Source organism: Topomyia yanbarensis, chromosome 1 (genome assembly GCF_030247195.1).
Source record: "Topomyia yanbarensis strain Yona2022 chromosome 1, ASM3024719v1, whole genome shotgun sequence".
NCBI lineage: Eukaryota > Metazoa > Arthropoda > Insecta > Diptera > Culicidae > Topomyia > Topomyia yanbarensis.
This window is the reverse complement of record NC_080670.1, coordinates 179367496-179392873: the sequence shown is the minus strand read 5'-3', so window position 1 is coordinate 179392873 and position 25378 is coordinate 179367496. Positions and strand designations below refer to the sequence as shown.

At 40.4% G+C, this 25378-nt stretch overlaps 1 protein-coding gene across 3 annotated transcripts in view; it reads left to right on the top strand.

Annotated features, from left to right (window-relative positions):
• The window catches only part of LOC131683157 (mitochondrial cardiolipin hydrolase), a 298950-nt gene that overhangs the window by 8622 nt on the left and 264950 nt on the right, over positions 1–25378 (top strand). For all 3 annotated transcript variants that reach the window (XM_058965006.1, XM_058964992.1, XM_058964998.1), the window contains exon 2: positions 5154–5798. In XM_058965006.1, the coding sequence (XP_058820989.1) occupies positions 5154–5752 (599 nt within the window). In that variant the 3' untranslated portion in view covers positions 5753–5798. The remainder of the gene's footprint in view (positions 1–5153; positions 5799–25378) is intronic.

Genomic DNA, 25378 nt, shown 5'->3' with positions numbered 1-25378 from the left:
TATTTTCGCTGTTTATTAATGACGTGGCTAGTATTTTAAATCCTGGCGGCAAACTATTTTTCGCTGACGATGTTAAACTATATTATGTAATTCGTGATCAGTCCGACTGCCTGGTACTGCAAACCGTTCTGGATACTCTTAACGACTGGTGTGTGCGGAATATGATGGTTTTGTGCATTCCCAAATGCAGTGTCATCAGCTTTCATCGCACTAGGAACACCTTTCCTTTTGATTATAATATTGCTGGAAATCAACTACAACGTGTTGACTACATCAAAGACCTTGGAGTAATACTGGATTATAAACTGACTTACCATCGTGTTGATTCATGTTTAAGATATCCAACAAATTTCGTGATCCTTTGTGTTTTAAAGCTCTTTACTGTTCATTAGTGCGGTCGATGCTAGAATTTGGAAATGTCGTTTGGAATCCTTACCATGCTGTTTGGATCAATAGGATCGAAGGCGTTCAGAGACGGTTTGTCAGATATGCTCTGCGTTTCTTGCCATGGAGTGATCCGCAAAACTTGCCACCGTATGAAGACCGCTGTCGTTTGTTAGGCTTGCACACCCTTGCTGAAAGGAGAATGACATCGCATGCAGTCGTTGTGGCCAAAATACTGCTGGATGAATACGACGTACCTGACCTACTAGCACAAATGCATTTCTATGCGCCATCTCGTACTCTTCGCCAAAGACTGATGCTTGTTCCTGAAATGAGACCAACTGACTATGCTGCCAATAGTCCTGTCATCGCAATGGTTCGGAGGTTCAACGAGTTCTCCGAATTATTTGATTTTAACCTCACCGCATCTGGATTTAGAAGACGAATTGAATCACACTAATTTTAGGAAATTTCATTAAGACATTAAATGTTAGATGAATAAATTTTTTACAAATACAAATACCCTTTACTGTAACGACTCCCTTTCTCCACTGAAGTAGTTCTGCTCGATTTGTTTAACCAAGTGTGGGACTCTGGCACCTTCCCGGACCAGTGGAAAGAGAGAATGGTAATGCCGATTCCAAAACCGGAGGGAGACCGCTCCATGCAGTCTAGTCGGTTATCGCCCCATCACTCCCCTGAGTTGCATTAGGCAAATTATAATATGATAATAAGATAATGAAAGACTGGATCGTCGCCGACATGCATTTCGCCCGGGAAGAGGTGTCGAGTCTCATCTAGCTCAGATGGAATCGTACATCGGTATCAATGGCGTACGATACGACCTGCTATTCTTCGAACTCTCGCAAGCTGGAAAAGCTTACTATCTGATGGAACCTTCCGGGTATCAGCGAACGGAACATTATCCAGCCGCTGCGTGGTAGAAAACGGTGTTCCTCATGGATCCATCCTATCCGTTACTCTATTTCTGGTCACAATGGAACCGATTTTCGCATTAATCCCAGCTGATGTCGAAATTCTGCTGGAGTGGGCGTAGCGTAGTTGGTAAATCGATTGCCTTGTACGCAGCGCACCTGGGTTCAAGTCCCGACCCTGCACCTAGGGTTAGAAATTTTTGTAACCCGAAGAGGCAAATGACCTTAAGGTTAAAACCTCTAATCGAACAAAAAGAAGAAATTCTGCTCTATGCGAATGATGTACTACTAGCAGTTAAGAGGATCAACGGGGGAAAACGATCGGAAATGGTGAGTGAAGCTAAGCAATCATGTGAAAAAATTCCCCCCGGAAGTGAGATTCAAACTCGCAACCTTTGAGACTCCGGTCCAATGCACTAACCCTTATGCTATCCCTGGGTATGGTGACATCCCAGAAAGAACATATGATTATCCCACTAGCGACGGTGATCGTACCCTGCCTGCAAAGCGAGAATCACACACAACGGCAGCTGATCACCCCAACACATTTGATCTATTTAATTGAGGTTCCTCCCCCCTTTGAACAAAAATTGCCAATAAAAGTCAATTTTCGTTAAAAAATTTTTTTTCGAGGTTTCATCAAATTTTGACGCTTTATGCATTTTAAAGTCATTTGGCATTAAAAATACCAGCTCGATTTGGAAATTCCCCCCCCCCCCCCCCTTTGAACAAAAAAAAGTAAATTTTCGTCAAAAATTTTTTTTTCGAGTTTACATCAAATCTCGACGTTTCATGCAATTTAAAGTCATTTGGCGTCAAAAATACAAATTCGATTTTGAAATTTTCTTTTACTCCCCCCTTTGAACAAAAATTGCAAAAAAAAGTCAATTTTCGTTAAAAAATTTTTTTCGAGTTTTGCATCAAATTTCGACGTTTTATGCGCAGTTTAAAGTCATTTGGCATCAAAAATACAAATTCGATTTTGGAATTTTCCTTTACTCCCCCTTTGAACAAAAATTGCCAAAAAAAGTCAATTTTCGTAATTTTTTTTTTGTGAGATTTCATCAAATTTTGACGCTGCATTTTAAAGTTATTTTGCACTAAAAATACTAGCTCGAATCTGAAATTTTCCCACCTTTGAACGAAAAAAGGCCAAAAAAGTCGATTTTCGTCAAAATATTTTTTCAAGTTTACATCAAATCTCGACGTTTTATGCAGTTTAAAGTCATTTGGCATCAAAAATGCAAATTCGATTTTGAAATTTTCCTTTACTCCCCCCTTTGAACAAAAATTGCCAAAAAAGTCAATTCTCATTAAAAAAATTTTTTTCGATATTTCTTCAAATTTTGACGCTTTATGCATTTTAAAGTTATTTGGCATTAAAAATACCAGCTCGATTTGGAAATTTTCGCCCCTTTGAACAAAAAAGTCCAAAAAAATCAATTTTCATTTTTTTTAGCTTACATCAAATCTCGACGTTTTATGCAGTTCAATTTTCGTTAAAAAAATTTTAGAGCTTTCATCAAATTTTGACGCATAATGCATTTTATTTCTCTAGAAAATGTGACTTGCGAAATTACTCTGTGGCGGATACAAAATCCTGAAAACTGGCTGCTATTATTCCAAAAATAAAATCCTGGCATTCCAGGCAAATGTTCAAGCTCTAGTTGTACTTTTTCATTATTATCATTGTGAGCAAATTTTTACATGAACTCATGGCGAATCAAATGTAGCTTGTTCAGAATAACAGAAGGGAAGAGAAAATTAATTGTCTGAGTTAGTTATAATATTTGCGTTTCGACTCGGTCTGATCAGAATCCGACACTAACTTAGTGACAGGACTAAGCTAGTGCCGGATTTCATTAGTTCTCATCAGCTTAAAATGAGCCCCTGTGTTGCGTTTCGGCTTCGCCTCATCAGAAACCAACACTAACTTATTGTCGGAATAGATTAGCGCCGGCTTGACGCAAATCCCTTAAAACTAAAACACACTTTGTGTTTCAATCGAACGACTGATCAAACGTGATGTCCCGTTCGAGCAGAAGTTCTGTTTATGCCGATGAGACACATCGCTAGGGTGAAAATTTGTTGGTAAAAACTAGTCTTTGTACAGGAGGGCACCCTAGCGAGAAATTTTGGTTTTTACCAAATTTTCCTCCTTAGGGTGAAATATAGCATAGTGCTTTCGCATAGGCCTGCTAAGCCAAGACAAGTTTCGGTTTCACTGTGTCTCATCGGCATAAACAGAACTTCTGCTCGAACGGGACATCACGTTTGATCAGTCGTTCGATTGAAACACAAAGTGTGTTTTAGTTTTAAGGGATTTGCGTCAAGCCGGCGCTAATCTATTCCGACAATAAGTTAGTGTTGGTTTCTGATGAGGCGAAGCCGAAACGCAACACAGTATGAAATAAGTCTTTGTACCCTCCTGTACAAAGACTGGTTTTTACCAACAAATTTTCACCCTAGCGAGAAATTTTGGTTTTAACCAAATTTTCCTCCTTAGGGTGAAATATAGCATAGTTAAAATGAGCTCTTTTTTTGCGGGACATTATGCTTGACTCAGGAACACCGTTGGCAAAAAAATCTTCATGAAAATTAATCAGTAGTACACTACCAATGCCCCAAAGGCATTGGTTGATTTTCATATAGTTTGTGTGAAGCGTACCGAAAAAAAAACTTTTTTTTCCGTTTCCAAAGATGGCCAAATATGAAGGCATTCTCGGTTGAACCTTAAAAAAGCATTGTCGAATATTCAAACTAATTTTTCTTTATTTTTGCGACTTAGGCCCTAATGAGAGATCCGCGTCGAAACCATTTTATCCTGTTTACGCTATATATCTGTAGATGCCGCAGTAGGTGGAGCGAAATGCCCATTGACAAATCGAAGCTTTTATCGGTACACAGATGGCGCGCGGTACTTCATTATTTGACATGACTTGTGCAAGCTTATTTTCGTTTTTCCACTAAAATTACATATCGTAGAAGTAAAAGCCTTATACACCGGAAAAGAAGCTTCAAAAGTACACAGTGGCGTTAAATTTATACTCCAAAATATATCGAACTTAATTTCGAACTCGACCATGTTTTATCAATTTTTTTTTACAATAATCCCGAACATGAAATCAACTGAAGAGGCTCATACTCAGGAAGGTTCTCAAGAGTACGGTCTTCTTAACATTCCTCATATATTTTTAGGCAAGTAGCTTGCCTTTTTTTTTTTCAAAAAAATTAGCTTTAAGTCTTAGAATTTCGATATTGAACTCTTGAGACAAAGCATTCTGAACCGGATTTTAGCTGGGATCGATCAACTAAGGATATATTCTTTGACTCCAATATATTAGAGAAGAAAATTATCTATGAAGCACTTCAAATTTAATTTTCAGCATTTTCAAAAAATCAATGATTTACCAAAAACAAACCCAAAATTTCTGACTACACGAAAAATTAGAGTTTGTTACGATTTTTTTCTCGTACTGATGCTCTCACTCCGCTCTGCGCGTTCTACTCGGATCTCGTCCGTTCCAGTATTTCTTAAATATATAAAATGAAATTTGGCACAAGGTTCCAAAAATAAAAGAAAATGATGTTATTTGTCATTCTAGATGGCATTTGCATTTTAGTTTGATACTGGCATGCCTTTTTCTCACAATTTTTTGAACCAGATGTTTTCGAATATACTAAAAATTTCATGTTTACTTTAAAATTGAACATGATTCGAACATGGCAAGTAATTACACTCAAATTGTCTCAGTTCTTACGAAATTTTTTTTACACAAAATTATCGCAAACAACTAATCCTCCTTTATATTTTCTTCCCGTTCCCCCCAACAGGCATCCCGGTACGCTTCAACAAGCAGAACAGTGCCTACCTGATGCACCACAAGTTCTGCCTAATCGACACCGATTGGCTCTGCCCCCAGTGCTATCACAGTGAAAAAGTGCGCAGAAATGGTTTCTGCTGTGATGCTCCGGCCAAGCTCAGTGTTAACAGTGCTACCGATGCTGCTAAGTGTAGTGTTCTTTCGTCGGTTTCTGGCACCGCCGGAGATTCCGCCAGTGGCAGTGCCAACGGTAGTCCTACCTATTCCGGTAGTAAAGTGCAGTGCAGTGATAATGGTTCCCGCTGTGTTCGCTGTGATCCGAAGCTGAAGCGGTCGATCGATGAGCGCAAGGTACAGGACGCGGCTACCGATCCGTTCCCGCTCGGCGGTATAGTGATCAGTGGGTCCACCAATTGGACCATGCAGGCTCTGTCCAGCAATTGGGATAATATGGTGCTGACGTCGCTGCCGGAACTTGTCGTTCCGTTTCAGATGGAGTTTCAACGGCTGTGGAAGGAGTTTGCCCGGCTACCGCCGTTGATTAGTGGAGCCGAGGCGGCTGGTAGTGTTGCTACTGGCAGTTCGGCTGGCAATGGCGTCAAGCAGTAGTAGGTGGCGCGCATAGCTGTTGCACTGAGTGAAGAGAGAAAGAAAGGTGAGTTTTATTTTAACACTTAGGGTAGGAGGTCAAAATAGGTTAACTCTAAGGCTACCCATTTGAATGCGTTGCTCAACGCAGTGCTCAAATGGTGGGGTGATAATTTTGGACCTCGATTCGAATTTTCGCTGCGCTCAAACAGAACGTTATATTTTTCTTATATTGGTTCGAAGCAAAGTGGCTAATGCCAGTTTATACGAATTTCATCCATTAATTAAATTGTACTGTACCTTCTCTAATAGGGCCAAAAAAGGCTGTTCCAAAGATGTTGCTGATCAAAATTGGCCCAACACAAAAATAAGAAAATTTATGACAAACGTATTTCATTATATGTAACGAAATGAATCACCCAACTATTTGAACGTTTTTAATCTATCGGGCGGCACTGTTAAAAAACAAAATGACCTATCTACTTGAGTTCAACGGTCAAACTACTAGTCAAACAATAATATCCGTTTCCCCCCTTTTATAGTAGGGTGATGTGCCTATTTTCACCATACTAAGCAAGGTGCCTCATTAATTCGATAATTTCTTGCCTTACAATCAATAGAATGCGTAAAAATTGACATCAACCGCTTTGCTTCGTTGTTAAGAACCAATATAATAACACAAATGCGTTGAAAACAGTAAAATTCTCGTGTTTGAGCACAATGAAAACTCGAATCGAGTGTCCCTATTGTTGCGCTACCATTTGACTCAATGCGTTGAACAAAGATGGCAGACACTGCTCTAACCAACGGCTTCAAATGGATAGGGTGATAATAGAAACATGGCGCAAATAGGCTCATCACCCTATGCACTAGTTGAAAAAAATGTTCGTGTAGGCCAGTCTTATGTGTAATTTTACTAGAATGAATCAGCAAGGTCACAGAGTAAGCTCGGCACAAATATGTTTAGACCGCAAATCCACGCTCCACTGATGACGCTTCGGCAGCTGATTGTACCGCAGCGCAGTTGGAGCGAAGTGCCATCACCAAGTGAAATAGCGAAAATGTTTTTATTTTTTGTTTGTTTTGATGAAATTTGGCATCATTCTGCGTGACGTGACTGAGAGCGAACGTATGAACGAAACAGCTGATCGCTGTCCCTATAGCAGCTGTTTGCGCGGATGAGAGGTAAAAATGTAAAGAAAAGAGCTGTTCGGAGAGTCAGGCGAGAGAAATTTTTCGTGCGCCTGCTTCGTTTTGATTTCGGAGCGTTTGTGTGCTAGTAGTCTACGAACGGTAGTGCAGTGAGAGATGTGTGTCTCTGCTGAGTTGCTCTAGTACTGTCTCTCTTACCATATATACGGTGATGAGTGCAATCTAGTACGGTCACGGTCGGTTTCTATAGCAGTTTGGTCGTTTCCTTTGTAGATGGCGACATGAATCTGGTACGTAGAATGTCTCCATCTGGTGTGGCTTGGGGAGTGTTTTACCGTACAATAGTCTGAGCAGGAGGAAATAACAAATTATAGTTCGGTAAATGTATTGTGTTTTTGTTTTCAAATCTTCCTTGCGCCTCTTAAATTTTTATTCTTTTTAGAGATTCGATACTGTACAAAAATTGATTGTTGATGATTCGTTATCATGGTACATATCTCTTCTAGTTTTATACTTTTAGTTTTTATTGGTTTTGATTGGTTTTAACGAATGGTTCATATATTTTTAAAATTTATAATCCATAATGTGGGAGTTGACAATTATCCCAAATGAGCTGGCTACAAGCTAATCTACTTACCATCTACGCTATGGCCGCTCCATTCTAGAGATGATTACAGAGCTTTTCTATTAAAAGAGACAAACATCAAAAGAATTAGAATGTGTACAATTTTGCATCGACTCTTAGAATGTTATTGTACAATTAAAACTACTGACACGGAACTCTTTTTTTTATGAGATTCTACATAATGAGTTGCAACATACACAATTTAAAAATGTATTTCCCTTCATTCGAAGTGCTGAATTAATGGCAGCGGCACATTTCGAAAACATACCAAACAAACACGGTTCTAATTTACCTCCATCGCTAAATACGCGGTGACCCCCTCCATGTTATTTTACAAAAGATTGTTGTGTGAAACAGTCGTTTTAGAATTACGAATCGATTCTCAATTTCGTCAGGAATTTAATAACAAATATGACGAATTTTCACTGCCATTTCGTGAAAAAATAATAATATTCGCGTATTTGACGAACTTGCAGCAAGATGCCAAAGTAAACCTTCGAAATGCTTCGCAGCAACAAAAGCTGGTTCAAGTCCTACCTCAACTGACGTGCAGTATTAGTGCTCAAATCGGTGTTGATATTCCTGAGTATCTTTGTGTTTTCTCCTGAATCGCACAGGGAAGTCACATGAATCCTCTAGTGTTCTTCCTTTGTTTCAATGACGTAATGTTGGAAAGTTATTTCAAATAATCTTAGCTTTCTGTAGTGATGTCGGCGAAACCATATCATATTTTATCGCACAAAATATTCGGTTTAAAAATTTTACACGCTTAATTTTTTTGCCGAAATTCAGCTCTTCTTGTACCTTTTACCGACAAGTCAACAACTGAAACCTCGGCAAACAATTTTTTAGCTGAAATCGCAGTAAAAGTGACGATAGATACTGAAACTCGGAAAATATTTTACCGAAAATCAGTACAGTTTGTACAGTATCAGTACAGTTTGTACAGGAGGGCACAAATCCTTATTTCATACTATGTTGCGTTTCGGCTTCGCCTCTTCAGAAACCGACACTAACGTATTGTCGGAATAGATTAGAAGCCGGCGCTAATCTATTCCGACAATACGTTAGTGTTGGTTTCTGAAGAGGCGAAGCCGAAACGCAACATAGTATGAAATAAGGATTTGTGCCCTCCTGTACAAAGACTGGTTTTTACCAACAAATTTTCACCCTAGTGAGAAATTTTGGTTTTTACGAAATTTTCCTCCTTAGGGTGAAATATAGCATAGTGCTTTCGCATAGGCCTGCTAAGCCAAGACAAGTTTCGGCTTCACTTGTGTCTCATCGGCATAACCAGAACTTCTGCTCGAACGGGACATCACGTTTGATCAGTCGTTTGATTGAAACACATAGTGTGTTTTAGTTTTAAGGGATTTGCGTCAAGCCGGCGGTAATCTATTCCGACAATACGTTAGTGTCGGTTTCTGAAGAGGCGAAGCCGAAACGCAACATAGTATGAAATTTCACTTTGCTGAAATATGAGTTTCTAAATTTGCTGCCTACACGGCTGTTCAGGAATTGTCGAGATGAATTGAGTGTGTACAGAAATCTTTAGTCAGTTGTTTATTTTTCTGTGTTGGTAGTCGCCTTTTAAACACCAAGTACCGTCGTTGCTTGTTGGAAAGTCTTCGTGCATTGGACAGTAGTTTGTATTTGCATTTATGGTCTGGTTTGACTATATAATGTAGTGTCACCATAACGAAATAGTGTAGTTTGACAGCATTCTTACTACTCGAACCTGCGAATAGCGCTATCGGATGTACGTATAGTTTTTTGAACAATTATTTCTCGTTAGGGACCATCCATAAATGACATAGCATTTTTTGAGTGATTTTTGACACCACCCCTCCCACACCGTAGCATTTCGTCACAAACATCTATATACCCCCCTGGTAATTACGTAGCTTGACGGTAATCCTCACCCCTCTCGTTGTCCCCGTAAAAAATTTAATGAAAATCAAAAACGATGTTAGCTAGATGAAACGGATAAGATTGTCGTGACATCAGGTCAACCCCTGTTCCCCTTTAAAAAATCTACGTAGTATGACACGACCCCCTACCCCCTATCGTCACACATCATCACAAAATACAAAGCTCCCCCCATATAATGGTACGTCATTTATGGATGATCCCTTATATACGTAAATTGTGGTGGGAAATCGACACAAACGTTATATAATTATAAGATTCTATTACTAAATTCCGTATATGATGAAATTGCATATAAATAAATTTATCTCGATAATATTGTACAGATTGTACGATTATTCGTGAACTTTGAAGCGTTTTGGTGCGCTAGCGCCAAGAATATTTATTTTATTTATTTATTAACAGATTAAGGCCGAAGTGGCCTGTGCCGTATACAAAAGATTCCTCCATTCCACTCGGTCCATGGCCGCGCGTCGCCAGCCACGCAGTCTGCGAAGGGTCCGCAAATCGTCTTCCACCTGGTCGATCCATCGTGCTCGCTGCGCGCCACGTCTTCTTGTACCGGTCGGATTGCAATTGAGAACCGTTTTCACCGGGCTATTGTCCGACATTCTGGCTACGTGCCCGGCCCACCGTAGTCGTCCGATTTTCGCGGTATGACAGATGGGCGGCTCCCCCAACAGCTGATGCAACTCATGGTTCATTCGCCGTCTCCATGTGCCGTCTTCCATCTGCACTCCACCGTAGATGGTACGCAGCACTTTCCGTTCGAAGACACCAAGTGCGCGTTGGTCCTCCACGAGCATGGTCCAGGTCTCGTGCCCGTAGAGAACTACCGGTCTAATCAGCGTCTTGTAGATGGTCAACTTCGTACGACGGCGAACTCTGTTCGACCGAAGTGTCTTGCGGAGGCCAAAGTAAGCACGATTTCCTGCCACGATGCGTCTACGAATCTCTCTGCTGGTATCATTGTCGGCGGTCACCAGTGAGCCCAAGTACACGAACTCTTCAACCACCTCGATTTCGTCGCCACCGATGCAAACTCGAAGCGGGCGGTTCTCATTCTCTTCTCGTGAACCTCTTCCTATCATGTACTTTGTCTTCGACGTGTTGATGGCAAGTCCGACGCGCTTGGCTTCTCTTTTCAGTCTGATGTAGGCTTCCTCCATCTTCTCAAAGTTTCGTGCAATAATATCAACGTCATCGGCGAAGCCAAGTAGCTGAACGGACTTTGTGAAAATCGTACCACTCGTGTCGATCCCTGCTCTTCTTATTACACCTTCCAGCGCGATGTTGAATAACAGACACGAGAGACCATCACCTTGCCGTAACCCTCTGCGTGATTCGAAGGGACTCGAGAGCGTCCCTGAGACACGTACTACGCACATCACCCGATCCATCGTCGCCTTCACTAATCGCGTCAGTTTGTCCGGGAATCCGTAGCGCCAAGAATATGTACAAAAAATAAAGCTTAAACCTACGGAAGCTGACTTTATCCAGTTCCATCATATACTCCATGCAGTACTGATATCAATTAACACATTAGTCCAAGCATTAGGTTTCGCTTCGGCAAAAAAAACTTAAAACACGTGGTTAAAAAGGACTATATTGAAATTAAGATTCCCGTATAAGAACTAGAGGTACAATATCTCGAATTCGTATCACGTACTTGCCACAAGTTGTTCATAAAAAAGATATATATATATATATATATATATATATATATATATATATATATATATATATATATATATATATATATATATATATATATATATATATATATATATATATATATATATATATATATATATATATATATATATATATATATATATATATATATATATCGCGTTTATTAAAAAAATATATATAATACTTCTATGGAAATTAAATATAATCTGCGGTGTTCAGGCTGTTGAGACAGAAATAAATACCCACTCAACAAAGACTGTATCTGGTCTTGTTTTTGTTTTCATCGATTTAATTCAAATTCCAATTTCATTAAACAGTAGAAATGCATATTTCTACAAGTTCGTTGTAGAACTCGAACTGTTGAACGTTACGCCAGTATACGCGACATACAAACGCCCACGCGGTCAAACGAACGTACATAATAACATAACGCTCGAGCGTTTCTCGATAAAACAATCTCGCACTATGAAATATTTCTCCTTAGTGGAGAAAAAAACTATTTTTTCTCCATTAAGGAGAAAATTGTTTAAAACCATCTGCGCGTGAAGAGTACAAAACCTATAACTTGTATTGTTTATTTTGGGTTTTAACCGTTAGGTTATTCGCCCATTTACCTATAACTAAATTAGTTATGAAATTTGCGTTTTAGCTTCGTCTCATCAGAATCCGACACCAAATTAATGACAGGACTAAGCGGGTTACCTAATTGTTTGTCCACTCAGGAGAAATATAGCATAATGCATGTTGCATTGGCTTGCTAAACCTAACCAAGTTTAGATTTCATTGTTTCTAATCAGCTCAATTAGAACTCCCTTTCTTGCAGGACATCACGCAGGACTAGGGGTTTGCTCAGAAACACAAATAGTGTCTTAGTTTTTTGGAGCTAGTGTCAATCTGGCGCTAGCTTAGTTCTGTCACTAAGTTAGTATCGGATTCTGATGAGACGAAGTCGAAACGCAAATTCCATAACTAATCTCGGACCCAAACGCGATAATTCGCACCCACATATAACCACAATCTTGCAGAGGTGACACTTCCCGGGTATTAAGTTAGCACTCACGAATTTATAAACGAGGTGTACCAACGCCCGTTCCCACGCGATCGTGAAACCTTTGGTCCTAGCTGCTTAGGTCCAAACAAGAAACGCATATACGCTATAAGTCTCCGAGCTCACTCCCAAATTGCGATCATACGGTCTCGCGATCAAACTCCTTTAACATACAAACGCTCGAGCCCTTCGCGATCACCCACGCACACCATTTCGCAAACATGAAAGCGCGTACATATAAACGATCCGCTGCATTTGGTCTTAAGTAGTGTTTTAGTGTGTGACATTTCCCGTCTCGTCTGCAATTGTAGTTGGTGATTCTGACAGGGAACCCCCTCGAGAGCCAAGCGCTTTTAGACCACTCCAAAAAGTTTTATTCCCGATTTTTAAACATAACAAAAATTAATAAATTTAATTCACTATCTAGCCAAGTGAGTCACATCTGTCAAATGACAAAAGATTTATTTCTCCCGGCGATTTTAATTTTGTCTAAATCCTGAAATGAGGTTAAGAGATGCTTCTTTTTAAGTGTCATGGGCAATGTTGCGTGGAAAATTGAAAAAAATAAAATAAAAATTAAAGCAGCACTGAGATTTAAACTTGCACGCCAGAAAATTCAACATTTTCGGTCAAACCACAGACTATTCCAAGAAGCGTAAAGCAGTGTCGCGGAATTGGGCGGTCAAATCACATTAGCATAGTTCATGGGTCGCTGTCAGGCCAAGGAAGAGGCGCCTTCAAGTTGAAAATTTGCTACCATAAGTTTTTAGCTCACTTCCTGTTGCATCAAATCACATTCAACTGAATTTTTCTCGGTAACCGTACTTAGTGCACCTTGTCATATTTCGAAAGATATTAGAAATCGATATTTCAAAGTACAGTCAGCTGATATTTTAAATGAAAATGGAGATCTTATCTTTTTGAATAACAGAACAAAATATAGAATACTTCTGGCTTCTTTAGAACTTTGGAATCCGCAGACAAAATAAATGCCAAAGCTATGTCACCTTTGATAGGGTTACAATAAATTCACGCAAAGAAGCTGCCGTTATTTTCATACCTTCAAATTTAAATGAAATAAGAATCCCACAATCTCGACATTAGAAACATATGAGCAATACGAAAAATGCTGCATAATTTTCTTGCGGTCATGAATTATAGAAAAAAATAAGAAGAAACAGCTCATGCTAAAAAGAAGGAAAATATTTAAAGAATGCTTGGATTAATAACTACAAATTTATGAACACCAATTTTTTATGTACTTTTATCATCTTTATCATCTGAACTAGGCTCTTACTGAAATATTAAGGGTTCTTCTTATATAATTGTGGAAAAAGTACCTAATGTTTGAAATTTTTTTTAAGAAATAAAATAACTTTGACATGTGCGCTATTCCGCAAAATGTTTATTAAGGTTTTATCTATAAAATTAAAATTGTCGAGTTTATGGTGTCAAAATTGGCGTCCAAAATGGCGGCTCCAGCAAAAGGTGTTTTGAAAACCGACCTCATCTGCGGACACGATACAGGTTGCAACTCGTCGTCTACAATCAGCAAACCAAAACGATCTTGGAGATTACATTCCGTAGAGGCGCCCCAACCTAAAAAACATGAAAAAATTCGATACAGAAACAAAATGGCGGCCACTTGAAAATAAAGTATCGTTTTTTTTCGCATGATTTTACCACTTTGGCCGGCTGTAAAAAATCGTCAATGATCAAAATATTGTGATTTTGTAGGTTACAGCACCCGAGAAGGCAGGCAGGCAACACCCAAAGTTTATTGGTTGAATGATTCAAAAACGAGAATGACCGCAGATTCGAAAAATCTTGTTCCGAGAAAGCCGCCATTTTGGACGCCTTTTTTGACACCTTGCACTCAAAAATTTGTATTTATAAATGAAACCTTAATAAACATTTTGCAGAATAGCGCACATGTCTAAGTCATTTTACTGCTTCAAAAAACAATTTTAAACATTAGGTACTTTTTGCCACAGTTATATAAGAGGACCCCCTTAAACAGTGTTTTAGTGGGTAACATTTCCAGTCACGTCTGCAATTGTAGTGAGTAATTTTGACGGGAAACCTCTCCGGGACCCTAGCTCTACAGCTCGAGCAGGACAACATACGAAAAAATGGCATTTTATGGCTATTCAACCAATACATCTTGTTGCATAATGACAGATACGACTAAAACATAATTTTTTCACGTACGTAATATGTTTTGATGAATTGCTTCTATTTCAGCTAACATTCACTGATAGAAACTTCTGCATCGAACGCATCAACTTTGTTTGGGCGGATTAGAGGCACTGCACTCTTCTTAGAAAAAGCTGCTTACAACATACGTCTCCCAACCTTTGAACGGAACGGATCGTTATATTTCACAGTGGTGTTCGGTGTGTAAATTTCAGTGATTCAAGGTCATCCTTTGTTCGTTCGTTAGCTGCCATTCTGCTGGTGCCGGCAGTAAATCCAGTACATTGTTTTCGCTGGTGCGGAACAATCGACGTTGTTTGCAGATAAGTTTTGCTTTATTTTGTTTCCTCGTTTGCTTTCTTTCCTTTTCCCTACTTTTACCCTACCTTATAATCAAATAATAAGACACATTCCCGTTTATATAACGCTCTGCCCTCGTGCTTAAATGGCCGAGGGCAAAATACCATCTGATGTAATCATGGAAGTCCCTGATCCCCCTAATACTCGCATTGCTCCCCGTATAAAGCAGTACCCAGAAGGTTCCTCTGGGCCATGGGTGGTATATTTTCGGACCGGAGAGAAACCGGTTAATATATTAAAACTTTCTCGAGATCTGACTGCTAATTACCCGGCCGTAACTCAGATAACACGTGTTCGGGCAAACAAGATACGTGTTCTAATGAATGATCTCGGCCAGGCAAACGCGATTGCTTGCTGTGAGCGCTTTACGCGGGAATTTAAAGCGTACGTGCCTTGTGTGGCCTGTGAAATCGATGGGGTAGTGTCCGAACCGGGCCTGAAATGCGAAGAACTGTTGGAGCACGGGGTTGGCTGCTTTAAGGACCCCTCTCTTGAACAGATTAAGATCTTAGAATGCAAACAATTGTATACCGCAAACACCGAGGGAGGTAAGATTACCTACTCTCTATCAGGCTCGCTTCGGGTGACATTCGCCGGGTCCTCTCTTCCCAACTACATCCTCCTTGACAGGGTTCGCCTACCAGTTCGCCTGTTTGTACCGCGGGTCATGAGCTGCAGCAATTGCAAGCAGTTGGGCCACACAGCCACATATTGTGGAAATAAGAAACGATGCGGCAAATGCGAAGGAGAGCATGAGGATGACTTGCGACAAAGAAACTGAAAAGTGTATTTGCTGCGGGGGCCCTTCACATGCTCTTAAATCATGCCCTGCGTACAAGCAGCGCGGGGATAAAATTAAGCGCTCCCTTAAGGAACGCTCAAGGCGTTCTTATGCAGAAATGCTAAAGAATGCTTCGCCATCTGTCCTGTCCGAAAATCCCTATGCTGGTTTGGCTAACGTTGAGCAAGAATCTGACGACCCACGAGAGGTTTGGTTAACCCAGGGGAATCCAGGAAGAGGAGAAATCCAGCCTCCCCTACATTGCCCCGTAAGGGTGCCAAGGTGTCGTCCACTCAGAGTGCGCCATCTACAACCAATAAATCCAACGGAAGTGATGCACAAAAGTCGAAGCAATTTGCTCCAGGACTTGGAAATATTTATTCTAACAAGGAGTACCCACCACTTCCAGGGACACCAAAAACCCCAAGTGTCCCCTTTTTTCAAACAGATACTCAGTCCAGTAGCGGACTAATGAAATTTTCTGACATAGTGGACTTAATTTTCACAGCTTTCAATGTTACTGATCCTCTTAAAAGCCTTCTGATACGTTTTCTCCCTATAGTGCAAACATTTTTGAAGCAATTGACTACTAAATGGCCCCTCCTTGCAGCGATCGTATCCTTCGATGGCTAAGTCATCGAACGAGGTCACCGATTCGATCACTGTTCTACAGTGGAACAGCAGAAGTATCCTCCCGAAAATCGATTCCTTTAAATTTTTACTAAATAGTTTAAAATGTGATGCTTTCGCATTATGTGAAACTTGGTTAACTTCCGATATAAATCTCAACTTCCACGACTTTAATATAATTCGTCTGGATCGAGAAAACCCCTATGGAGGAGTACTTTTGGGGATCAAAAAGTGCTATTCTTTCAACCGAATTAACCTCCCTTCGACACCAGGCATTGAAATTGTCGCTTGTCAAGTTTTAATCAAAGGTAAAGACCTTTGCATTGCTTCCATCTACATTCCTCCTAGAGCCTCGGTAGGGCACCGAACGCTTTGTAATATCACGGAATCCTTACCGGCACCGCGGCTAGTTCTGGGAGACTTTAACTCGCACGGTACGGTATGGGGCTGTCTTCATAATGATAATAGATCAACATTAATCCAAGATCTTTGCGATAATTTCAACATGACCATCTTAAACACGGGAGAAATGACGCGGATTCCTACACCACCAGTACGCGCAAGCGCGTTGGATTTATCGCTTTGCTCGACATCGCTACAGTTAGATTGCATGTGGAAGGTGATTTCTGATCCCCACGGTAGCGATCATTTGCCTATCGTGATTTCAATTGCTAACGGTTCAAGACCATCGAAAACAATCAATGTCTCGTATGACCTCACACGGAACATTGATTGGAAGAGTTACGCGACCGCGATATCCGTTAAAATCGAATCCACTCAAGAACTTCCTCCGGAGGAAGAGTACAGGTTTTTGGCTGGCTTGATTCTCGACAGTGCGAATCAAGCTCAGACTAAACCAGTACCCAGCGCGAATACCCATGGACGGTCTCCCACCCTGTGGTGGGATAAAGAGTGCTCAGAGCTGTACGCGGAAAAGTCCACTGCATATAAGGCCTTCCGGGAAGACGGGTTACCCGCTAGCTATCAACAGTACGCGTCGTTAGAAAGGCGAATGAAGAGTCTAATGAAAGCTAAAAAACGCAGTTATTGGCGCCGGTTCGTCGACGGGTTAACGAGAGAAACAGCGATGAGCACTCTTTGGGGTACGGCTCGACGTATGCGTAATCATAATAGTACCAACGAGAACGTGGAATATTCAAACCGTTGGATATTCGCTTTCGCCAAGAAGATCTGTCCGGACTCTGTCCCGGTACAGAAAACGTACCGCGCCGCGTCTTCTCACGATACCGCGAACGAAACACCGTTTTCGATGGTGGAGTTCTCACTTGCTCTCTTATCGTGCAACAATAACGCCCCAGGGTTAGACAGAATCAAATTCAACTTGCTGAAGAATCTGCCTGACACTGCAAAAAGGCGCTTGTTGAATTTATTTAACAAGTTTCTTGAGGGTAACATTGTCCCTTATGAATGGAGGCAAGTGAAGGTCATCGCCATCCAAAAACCAGGAAAACCAGCCTCCGACCACAACTCGTATCGGCCGATTGCAATGCTGTCCTGTATTCGGAAGTTATTCGAGAAAATGATCTTGTTTCGCCTCGACAATTGGGTTGAAGCAAATGGCTTACTGTCAGATACACAATTTGGCTTCCGCAAAGGCAAAGGGACGAACGATTGCCTTGCGTTGCTTTCTACAGAAATCCAAATGGCCTATGCTAACAAAGAGCAGATGGCATCAGTCTTCTTGGATATTAAGGGGGCTTTTGACTCAGTTTCTATCAACATTCTGTCAGAGAAGCTGCACCAGCATGGTCTTTCACCAATTTTAAATAACTTTTTGCTAAACCTGTTGTCTGAAAAGCACATGCACTTTTCGCATGGCGATTTAACAACATCGCGATTTAGCTACATGGGTCTTCCCCAGGGCTCATGTCTAAGTCCCCTGCTCTACAATTTCTACGTGAATGACATTGACGATTGTCTTGCCAATTCATGCACGCTAAGGCAACTTGCAGACGACGGGGTGGTCTCTGTTACAGGGCCCAAAGCTGTCGACTTGCAAGGACCATTACAAAATACCTTGGACAATTTGTCTGCTTGGGCTCTTCAGCTGGGTATTGAGTTCTCCACGGAGAAAACTGAGTTGGTTGTTTTTTCTAGGAAGCGTGAGCCGGCGCAACTCCAGCTTTTATTAATGGGTGCAACGATCAACCAGGTTTTCACATTTAAATATCTCGGGGTTTGGTTCGACTCTAAAGGAACCTGGGGATGTCACATTAGGTATCTGAAACAGAAATGCCAACAAAGGATCAATTTTCTCCGAACAATAACTGGAACATGGTGGGGTGCTCACCCAGGAGACCTGATCAGGTTGCACCAAACAACGATATTGTCGGTGATGGAGTACGGGTGTTTCAGTTTCCGCTCCGCTGCGAACATACACTTCATCAAACTGGAGAGAATCCAGTATCGTTGCTTGCGCATTGCCTTGGGTTGCATGCACTCGACCCATACGATGAGTCTCGAAGTGCTGGCGGGCGTTCTTCCGCTAAAAAATCGATTTTGGGAACTCTCATATCGATTGCTCATCCGATGCGACATTCTGAACCCGTTGGTAATTGAAAACTTCGAGAGGCTCGTCGAGCTTAATTCTCAAACCCGTTTTATGTCCTTGTACTTCGACTGCATGGCACAGAGCATCAATCCTTCTTCGTACAATCCCAACCGTGTCCGTTTCCTAGATACTTCTGATTCTACTGTATTCTTCGACACATCCATGAAGGAAGAGATTCGTGGAATTCCGGACCATATACGCCCGCAGGTGATCCCCAATATATTTTATAATAAATTCCGAGAAGTCGACTGCGACAAAATGTTTTACACTGACGGATCAAATCTCGATGGGTCCACTGGCTTCGGTATCTTCAACAATACTATCACCGCTTCATTCAAGCTCAATGATCCCGCTTCAGTTTACGTCGCAGAGTTAGCTGCAATTCAGTACACCCTTGGGATCATCGACACTCTGCCCACAGATCACTACTTCATCGTTTCGGACAGCCTCAGCTCTATCGAGGCTCTTCGTGCGGTGAAGCCTAAAAAGCAATTACCGTATTTTCTGGGGAAGATACAGGAGTCCTTGTGTACGTTATCTGAAAAATCTTATCAGATTACCTTTGTTTGGGTCCCCTCTCATTGTTCTATCCCGGGCAATGAAAAGGCCGACTCATTAGCAAAGGTGGGCGCATTAAATGGTGACATATACGAAAGACCAATCTGCTTCAACGAATTTTTTAGTATTTGTCGTCAGAGGACGCTCAACAGTTGGCAAACCTCGTGGAGCAATGGGGAACTTGGACGATGGCTACATTCGATTATCCCAAAGGTATCAACGAAGCCTTGGTTCGGGGGGATGGATGTGGGTCGGGATTTTATTCGTGTAATGTCCCGACTTATGTCCAATCACTACACCATGGATGCGCATTTGCGGCGTATTGGGCTTGCGGAGAGTAGTCTGTGCGCTTGTGACGAGGGCTATCACGACATCGAACACGTTGTCTGGGTGTGCGCCGGGTATTGTGACGCCAGGTCTCAGTTAAAGGAATCCCTTCGGGCCCGAGGTAGACCACCCAATGTACCAGTCCGAGATATGCTGGCAACTCGTGATTTCCCCTATATGTCCCTTATTTATACTTTCATAAAAACGATAAATATCCCAATTTAGCCCCTCTCTTTTATTTCTCGTTTTTAGAGTTTCCTCCTGCCTTGTGGAACCGATCAGCTCCAGAGTGCCACTATGTAACCGCCATCACCCTTACCACTACGCCTGCATAGAAGGAAACTGAAGCGAGAGCGACTCGAGGTCCGATGACTTTTGAAGGATTCCCCGCGGGTCCGAAGAATACCATCCGCCAATCCGGTACTCGACGACTTACTATACTGAGGCGCAAATTTGATTCGCTGATCCCCCTCCCCCCCCCCGCCGTTCGAGCGAAAGTTGCAAGTTTTGCTCTTCTTTCCCTGTCTCTCCACTGTCCTTGATACAACTGCTGCTACACTGATGCGGAAATAAGCCACCCTTTGAATATCTTGACCAAGCATAAGTTTTAGTTAAAAAATTCAAATTAGTATTCTGTATTCCTAGTTTTAAGATAGCTATAATTTTTACTCTTTATTGAAACTCTTGTCCTCCATCTTGTAAATAGAATTGAATCCCTAGTTTTAAGATTTCTGTGAAATTTCTCATAAATATTTGTTCCCCCTTTTGTGTACTAAACTATATTGTTAGTTTTAAGATAACCGTAAAATATTTCGTAAAATACTATTACTCCCCCTCTTGTATATCAAAGTGAATCCCTTGTTTTTAATTTTTTCATAAAAAAATCTTTTGGCCCTCTTTTGTATATTGAATCTTATTTCTAGTCTTAAGATAGCTGTAAACTTTCTTTTCCTTTGTAAAAAAAAATATTTCAACATTGTAACCTCCTAGTTTTAAGATATCCAAAATGTAAAAACAAAAGCATTTGGCACCGCCAAGCTAACGCATTTGTGCCTATCAAATAAACGAAATGAATAAAAAAAAAAAAGCTGCTTACACCAACACCTTTGGCTTGAATTTTCTTTGGCCAGCATATTAAACATCGTCTGGTGTTGATTCAATATTGTCAGTGTAATTGCCATCGTTTACACTTAAATCAGGGTGCGAAAATATAAAGTACGATTTATCGTCCGAAATTATGAATTTTTCAGTCGCAAAGTGTTTACGGTGAAGTGTGCGGTAACAAATTGGTATTTATTTCTCTGCACATTTTAGTGCTTGCTAACATTTATAGTTAATTCCGTTGTTTTTCTTTAGACTACAGTGGACAGCTGAGACTGAAATATCGAATTTTCGTGCCAATTTACGTGTTAAATGTCCAACCTCGCTTTTGAGCACTTAACCGTTTCTGAATACTCGAGAAATTTCTTTTGCACTGAATTGTCCAAACAGGTTAGCGGTTGGTAAACACCTTTTGATTATTGTAAATGTAGCAGGAAACTTGAATTGTACATCTAAAATCAATATTGAGAAGCTTGTAGAACTGTAAGAGAAGGAATTACAGTGAAGACACATATGAAAACTCGTTTAATGGGCTCTAGCAAGCGAACTAAGTAAAATTTGAGTAAATCCGTTCCTTATCTTAAAGATGCAAAATAGGCAAAAATAAAACTATTTTTAAATATTGCAGTAAGTGCAAATTTTCCATTTTTTTCTTTAAGGGAAAAACAAAAACACTAAACAATCGGAAGGGTTATGACAAAAAAATATCGGAGTGGCTTTTAAAAAAGAAGAAAAAAATTACCCGATTTTACCAATATCCCTGTTTTGTCAGCCTGAAATATACCAAGAAGCTGACAAAAACGGGTCTTCACTGTATGTTGATCAAAATAAAATTCTTCTGTTTTTTATCCCCCTATTTTAAGGAATAATAATTTCTTATTCCTATGCGTGGTAGAAGAAAAGTTGACCATGACACGGTTAAACGTCCAATTTATGTAAAAAAAATGTCATCGGGCAAGGAATCTGCAGCTGTAGCCTTAATCCATTCCCCACGATCACAACTTGTGAAGAATGTGTTGAAATTAATATTGTATTATATTTAGAAGATCTGATAGAATCTTGGATTTGAGGTGACACGCACAGATTTTTTGCCCAATCACAAGCATTTTTTAAAAAATGGACGATTAACCCTTTCACGCCAATCCATTTTTCTGATAAAGTCATTCGCTCTAATAAAACTCGTTTTCGGCAGCCCCATCAATCGTATCTCCGATCGCAAAAAGCGATAACCGCAAACAATGCCCATCAAATTGATGTACATTGTGAAATAAATAAAATGTTAAAAGCCGTTAAGAATTTTACGTACAAATCATTTAGCAAATTAAAGTCTCATCTTCACTAATAAAGTCCCAGAAAGGACGATGTTTAAAAAAAAATCGTGTATTTCTAGGGTATTTTGAAGTAAATTTGATTTCGGAAATTTCGAAACCAATCCCCATTTTGGTGATTCTCACGGGTCAAAATCATTTTGAGCTGAAAGTTTTACACTGAAACATTTTTCGTAGGGCTAACGACAAGATCTGCTGTCATAAAACATCATTTTTTGCAAACAGTCCCCGACAAAAAAGTTTAAATCAAGATCATTGAAAACATTTTTTTTGGTACGAATTGACACCTGATGCCGACGTTTCATGCATTGCTAAGTCATAGGATTTTGTCTGAAAATTAGCGTACAGTGCAAGTGAATTACAATTGAGCTTAGAATCACTGGTCATGTAATGCTGTATCTCATCATGTGTAATTAGAATTAGAAATACCAGTTGATCCTAAGAGCAAGAGAAATAATACTTTAGATGCTTGTTTTAAAATACAATTTGTAATTGCCTTGCGCGAGAATATTTATTACAATTCGAAAATAAAAATGCATCATTGATATACAGTCAAAATAAATGCAATCCTAGGTTGCCTCCCTGAGGCATATGGTTGAGATATTAGAAAATATCTGGAATAAAAAAATGGCTGCATTTTCAAACTCAAGTCTCATCTAAATTGAAAAATTTACAAAGTCCCAGGAAAGCGAATAAAACATATTTTTTTCGAAATGGTACCAGCCCTCGTCGCTTCATTCAATTTTATGACATTTGGTATCACGATACGACTTAGAGTTCTAAACTATTTTTGTGTTTCTTCGCGGGTGAAGTTATTCGAACCTGGACCCCTTTCCGAATGAGCTAAATTTTTTACATAAAAACATTTTTCGAGATGCTAACTTCGAGTTCTGCTGACAAACAAAAAAAAGTTTGAAAAAAGCCGCCCTCAACATTTTTTTTCCCAACGAAAATCAATTTTTTTTCCCGAATTGATACCTGAACCCGTCGTTTTATACATTTCTAAGTCAAAGGATTCTGTCTGAAAATGAGTGTAGAGTGCAAATAAATTTCAATTTGCATTTGAACTAGTCCTTATGTGGCACAGTAAATTGTCATGTGGGATTGACATTACCAGTTGATGGTCTAGGGAAATAATACTTTCGACTCTGCTTTCAAAATACAAATTTTATTTGTCTATGCGAGCAGATTCCATGCGTCTAAAAAATTAAAAAGTGTCATTGATATACTATGCAATCCTAGTTTGCTTCCCTGAGGCATATACTTGAAATATTTGAAAATATCAGGAATAAAAAATAAAGGTGGTATTTTCAACCTCCAGTCTCATCTGAATTAAATCTTTTTTTTTTCGAAGTTCCAGAAAGATGATGAAAAAAATGTTATTTAGGTCTTCATTCACGGGTGAAAATTTTCTAACTTTGGCCGCCTTCCGATGAAGCTCAAATTTTGTATAGAATCGCCCGACTGTGACCGCTCACAAAATTCAAGAGTTTACATTTAGATTTTATTGACAACTCATAAAGTTGTGCGCAAGTTTTAGATAGTTGTAAAATGGTAAAAAAATATCATCGAGATCAGAAGTTATTCCAACTATTTTCCAATATCTCAAACGCATACCTCAGGGAAGCAACATAGGACTGTATATATTTTTACTGTATATCAACGATCCTCATTTTTTTCAAAACGTATGAAATCTTCTCGTGCAAACAAATACAAATTGTATTTTAGAATCGGCGTAGTAAATATTATTTTTCTCAATATCCTACAAATCTAATTTTTAATTGGTTACATACAGCGTCACATGAGTAGTGACTCCAATCCAAATTGCAACCAACTAGCACTCCACACTCGTTTTCAGGCAAAATCCTAACGAAGCATAACTTATCCATCAAGTAGGATCATTATTATTTTCGCAATCGTCCTGCCATGAAATCCTTCCCGTATGTTATTAGTTACAAATCTTGAACGAAATCCTTCACCAGCAGATGTCGACAACGTGAAGTGGTGAGGACGTTTTTTTATTCTTCCTCTACCTTCGCTTGCGTCATAATGACGTCTGCATTGTTTGCATACATTGAAAGTCCCGTTTCATTAAATCCCCGCGGAATCATCCAGCGCGCGGCAACAAAAGGATCCCTTTCCAGATCCAGATCGAATTCAGCTGATGCACGTTTCAATTACAGTTACAGAAAGAACAGGTCTAGGAATACATGCAGCAATCGTGATTGGTCTGTTGGTCACATTGATTTGTCTGTCCAAGAGGACAATACCTGTTCGCAGAGCCCTTTGCTAGATCGAGAAATTGTGAACGAGGGTCGCGACCTGTCCATGCTATCGGATTCGAAATCACAGCGAACCCCGGATGACTTCATATCTTATCGCAATCACATAATTAACAATCGCACATCCCTCGAAGAGGGTCGATTTGATGAGCGATGCTCCTTACGGATGCGGCTCCCCTTCGAAGATTTTTTTTTCCAACGATAGACTGTAATTTTTATTTCTTACCGCCGTACATACGATATAATTGTACTGCAGTTATACATCAGGGAAAGCCGTAGTCAACTTCACAAGGGTCCTGTCTGTTTCGAATTTCCTAGAACCGATCACACGCTGCGACAGGCAGGCAGTGGTCACGCCACGGACAATTGCCTCTTACTTGGTATGAACTGTGGACCGACTCGGCAATCCTCAGGACGCGCGCACCTCCCTACCGACCGACTCTACCGGCTACAATGTCACGCTAAGTGGAAAGGTGTGTAATTAGTTTTATATGTTTTTCCGGTTTTACTCGAGCTCTATTACGACCGTCCCTATCTTGGCACGGTACAAGTCTCGAGTCTCAAGAAGAAAGTACCGAATCGAAGGAAAGTACACCAGTAAAAGAAGGAGGTGTACACCGTCGTCGAATCGCTCTCTTTGTGTGCATCGATGCTGCAATTGGCGTGTAATTTATTGGACGCCCATTGAAAATCGATCTCCGAGGCGGACTGTTATTGGTTTGCATCCTGAAGCCACTCGGAACGGCAGCTGTACTGAGGGGAAAGTCTCCGCTCGATCACTAATGAGCGTATAATTTCGGACATTTTTTTTCTCTCTCCTATTGTGAAAAAGGGAAAAATATCTTATCACACCACGTGATTCAAGTCCAACCATCAGGAACTCGTTTGTCTTCGCGCTTTCCACCAAGCAATGACAAATTACCCACTCGAGGTGCTGAATCGTTTCTCGCCCCACACCGCCCGGAATAGAATGTGACCGAATGTGATAACGAATTCCCTGCACGAAGAACCTCGCTTCTGGTGACAGTATCTGCTGAGAACCATATGTTGGTCGCGAGGCAGA